This window comes from Pocillopora damicornis, chromosome 3 (genome assembly GCF_964200805.1).
Source record: "Pocillopora damicornis chromosome 3, jaPocDami1.2, whole genome shotgun sequence".
Taxonomy (NCBI): Eukaryota; Metazoa; Cnidaria; class Anthozoa; order Scleractinia; family Pocilloporidae; genus Pocillopora; species Pocillopora damicornis.
Window position 1 is genome coordinate 8,324,993 of NC_142672.1, and position 4,583 is coordinate 8,329,575.

At 37.2% G+C, this 4,583-nt stretch overlaps 2 protein-coding genes across 2 annotated transcripts in view; both read left to right on the top strand.

Moving 5' to 3' along the window:
* The window catches only part of LOC113668320 (uncharacterized), a 2,085-nt gene extending 2,014 nt beyond the window's left edge, over window positions 1-71 (top strand). The window contains exon 5 of the mRNA XM_089200341.1: window positions 1-71. This exon is cut by the window's left edge and continues 767 nt beyond it. The gene's annotated coding sequence lies outside the window, so the exon portion shown is untranslated.
* LOC113685416 (15-hydroxyprostaglandin dehydrogenase [NAD(+)]) overlaps window positions 1-2,637 on the top strand; it is a 22,416-nt gene extending 19,779 nt beyond the window's left edge. The window contains exons 7-8 of the mRNA XM_089200345.1: window positions 783-897; window positions 1,803-2,637. Coding sequence (XP_089056471.1) covers window positions 783-897; window positions 1,803-1,808 — 121 coding nt within the window. The 3' untranslated portion in view covers window positions 1,809-2,637. The remainder of the gene's footprint in view (window positions 1-782; window positions 898-1,802) is intronic.
* Window positions 2,638-4,583: the final 1,946 nt, after the last annotated feature.

A 4,583-nucleotide genomic window follows, 5' to 3' on the forward strand; every position in this document is an offset into this window, starting at 1 on the left:
TCATCTCTTACACCTCTTATAGATGTGAGACATGGATTGTTCACCAATAAAAAAAAATTCTTTTTAAACAATTTAAGACACTTGTCTTACATGCTTGGTTCTTTGAAATTTGATGTAGGCCTCTTCAACCCAACCAGTGGCCTGTTAATTCATATCTCCACAAAAGTTTTGCTTTGGTCTCACAGTTTTCTATGAGAGCATCATATGGAAACTCTATGGGAGAAAATTTCACTGTGGGCCTTTGGCCCCATAGAATTCCCATAGAAATTAATCATATGGAAACTCTATGGGAGTCAATTTCTTTTGGAGCTTTTATAATTAAACTCAATCATACAGATTGAATTTTATAAAAAAATTTTGGGGAGTCTATGGGACTTGAAAAAATGATATCAGCTGATATGGGAAATCTACGAAATATTGAACAGTAGACATCCCGTATCATTCCCATAGAAGATGTAGAGCAAGCAAATGTGATGCTGGTATGGGATACATATGGAAATTGTGTTCCCATAGCTTTCCCATACAATGGATAGCATCAGCTTTTCTTCCCATACATTTTCCATACATTAAATTGTGGCAAAATTGAGCCCCATATCAGTTCCATATCTTCACCTAACCTTCCCATACCATTCCCAGATATGGGTCATATATGGCCCATGTTTTTCCATATCATTCCCATACTTTTTCTCTGGTAAGGGCAGGAAGACAGACAGACAGACAGACAGACATCCAGACACACTGTCTTGGACTGACTCATACCAATATTTCCTATTTTCCAACAGAGTTGTGGATGTGGCAAGGGGGGTTGTAAAATTGATTGAAGATGACTCAAAAATTGGCGAGGTCCTAGTCACATGTGTTACAGATGGAACAAAATACAAAAAATTTGTGGATAAGGTTGGTTTAGTGGTCAACTCGTATCTTAGTCACATTTTGTATATCTTGTACACTGCATTTTAGTAACATTTAACGGTTTATTGTTGTAAATTTAACATTGAGTGGGTTTACTCAGTCAGCCTAAAGATAAAAATCATTCTTTCCAATCTTGATGGGTTGGTCAAACAACCCTATAGAGAGAGTAAGAGAGGTGGTAAGTTTTAATTATTAAAAAATTATTAAAAAATTATTAAATCATTAAAGAAACAGACAAAGATGTTTTTCGTCTTGTCACGAGCGTGAGACAAAGAAGAAATTCTGATCCCCCGTGAGGAATCGAACCTCCCCCTGTAGACCGAACGTCTGAGGTTCGAGTACTCATGGGAACTCAGAACTTTTCCTGTCCCACGCTCGTGAAAAGACGATAAACATCTTTCTCTAACTCCATAGATAGTTTTTACATGACTTCACGGCGGCCGTGTTGGGGTGTGGGTCATTCCTGTTGGATTGACTCTCTTTTTTTAGATGTAAAGTTAGAGCTTTTTTTTTTCCATTTAATTTACGTAGCTACTCAGCACGTGATTGCAAACGTCCTATAACAATGGAGGTATATATTTAATACAGATCGATCTGCGTGGCAACTAAACAAGGAGCGAGTGTCTTAAATCAATACGCGCGAGCAAGACGACTACGCACGAGTCGGTAGTTAGAGTCAGTTTTGGGGGCATTGTGAGTCTGCTCTTTGCCGCACTTGCGCATTGCTTTTTCTCAGAGAGCTTATTCCCATGCAGGCCAAAAAAACGTAGTAAATCAACTTCCCTTAAAGGGATAAACCTGTAAAAGAAATTGAAAAAAGTAAAAATTTATTTCCAGTTTTCAAAAATTAAGAATTTGATCTTAGAATTTCCATTAATTTTTGTATTTAGATCTAAAGTATGCCAGCTGAGAAGTTACCCACAGTGACACAGTGAACCTTCTGAAAAGTACTCTACTTCCAAACTTCAACGCGTGGCATCGTCGCTCAGTTGCAAGAGGCGCCCAGCTGTTATCTGGAAGGCCTGGGTTCGAATCCGGTCTAAGCCTGAATTTTTTCCCGGCTTCTTTTCTGCGATTTCCTAATTTCTGTTCACCTGCGAGGATTATTGCTTTTCTTGAGTTAGATGTTGTTGACAGTACTGAGGGTTTTAGTTTTCTGTAAGAGAATATTTAGGGTCATGGAGGGAAATGAAAGCGTCGTCGTTTGAAGAATTTACCTTAGAGAACATTAATTTGTGTCAACTTCACTGAACAATATGCATGCATTTTGCATTTTGTCAAACTGCAAAAGTATTAGCTGTTGTAACTGGTTTGTTTTAAAGCGAAGCAAGTGTTCTTCGACACAGTTATTTGAAATACTTTTCGTTTTTCCGCCAAACAAGGGTTGTCATTTCTAGAGCACAGATTAACAAAGGTCAGTTACCTGAAATTAAATTTTAATGAATATGTGGGCTAAGAGACAATTCATTCAGCCGCACTATCTTTATCTGGAGCTCAGAAATATAATTAGATAACTACTTCACGGGAGCTTTGTAAATAACTAGTTAAAAACGAAAATATATTTTTTTAAAATTTGAGCAGCAGTCGTTGTTTAAACTGACAAGCTTCTTACTCGCATTCACAAGCATCAAAGAATTTGAATATAGCGTTTAGATATGTCACCAGTAGATGTTTCTGTGTTGGGATATTTTGACACGTAAATAAAGTTCATGCAAAATCCAGTCATTCAGTTAAAAATTTCAGATGTATTTTTATCCATACCAGTGTTTCTTAGACTGAAATAGCACTTCTCAAAGAATTTAGCAATTTTAAGCTACTTTTTCTGATATTGGCTTTAGTTTATTCACTCTCTCGGCAACCAGATCACATCCGCATCTCCTTACAGCTGCTACCGACGCAACAGAGAAGACTGAAATAATTTAAAAGTTATTATTGTTAATCTTACTGATATTTCTTTTAGAACACAATTAAAACCATTGTCTCACCAGTAATTATGACGAGAAGACTGACCTCCTGCAGGAGGGGGTGGATATTCCGGTGGTAGAGTCGATTTTAGCGTAGGTCGATAGGCGGGAGGCGGCGGAGGGTGCTTTGTGGAGAACCCAACCTGGGTTTTTATGAAAGGAGGCTGAGACGAAGGGGATGGGTATGTTTCTTTCACCAAGGAAGATTAAATTAAAAGAAAAAATAAAGTAGTACTCGTCAGGAGACATTAAATATTGATTTCTTTATTAGTGAGCACAAAACCTCAGGGCTGAACATAGGATGGCATAAGGTGGCATTCGATAGATAGATAGATGGTTTTATTAAAATTACCCTTGCAGCCCGAGGGCTGAATTACGATAATTTTTACAAATGTAAAACGTAAATTAATTATAACTATAAATTATATAATGATAAATTAAGAAAGTTAATTCATAAGAATTCAACAATAATAAAGCTTATCATTATGTAAACAATAAATTAATTAAGATACAATTCAAAATTATTCGAAATCAGATCAATTAATATATATGAGTTGTACAAGGACGTGCTATTGGCAATGGCTTACAATAAAACTGTCTCTAAGACGATTGGTTTTAAAACGCGGGACTCGGAACTTGCGATTTTTCCGTGTTCGCAACGTGCCAAGGTAAGGTGGCGGGAGTAGTGAATAAAGCTTGTGATTGTTGTTATTACTTATCTCTTGAAACGTTGACTTACCAATCGCCTCTCTCCTGTCATACAAGGTAGGTATGTTAAAAACTTCTAAAGCCTGTCTGTAAGATAAATCATTAGTGCTTATTATGCGTAGTGCTCACTTCTGCAGGCGTTTGTGCATTGCACGAACTGTTAGACATTTAAAAGATCTGCAGGCAATGCAGCGCAAAATTATCAAACATTTCTTTGACTACCTGTTGGAGGTTTGGTATCATGAGTGTTTACACTGAAATTGATGGCAGAATTTAAAAGAATAAGTAAAGAGAAGAAGTTTTGGAGAAGCAAATAAAATTTATTGAAAAAGAATAGCACAGTCGTATGCTTTTAATCATATCAAAGGAAGGTAACCCAAAGCCAATGCTCCGACAAAGAGGAGAAGAGCGTTGCGGAGCTACACGAATCGAGAGTTTCTCTCTCTGCAAAGGTATCTTAACCGTTCAAATTTCATACACAATATTGTCAGGCTAAAGAGGTCAAGTTAAATCTGACCAGCAAGACTGAACTGGGTTAAGAAGTTTACCAAAACCTTTTACTCAAAGCAGGTTGAACATAACTGGTACGCCTACTGAGTAGAAGGACTCCTTTTAAGTAAGCTATTGCAAGGTTATCCACCACATAGCCATAGAATCCCTCCCTTGTAAGCCCTCATAGATTGTGCCAGCAAAAGTTGCATATTATGTTGCTAGCATATTATTTCATTAATCTTCTTTTTCACGTTCCGCGCTGTAAGTTACAGAACCACGCTTTTCCCGCTCGGATTTCGAACTCGTTTAGTAAGAGGTATATATCTGGAATCTTTGTTTATACTTATTTATGGCTTATTTCATGAATAAAATAAGAAAAACCAACGGAAATTCCTCAGGAAAACAGGCAAACTGCTTGAAACGCGGGAAAACGCGAGTGATCACATCCCATGTGGTATCGAAGGAAAGTCCTATCCAGATTTTAATTTTCCATAAGAATAAGCTACC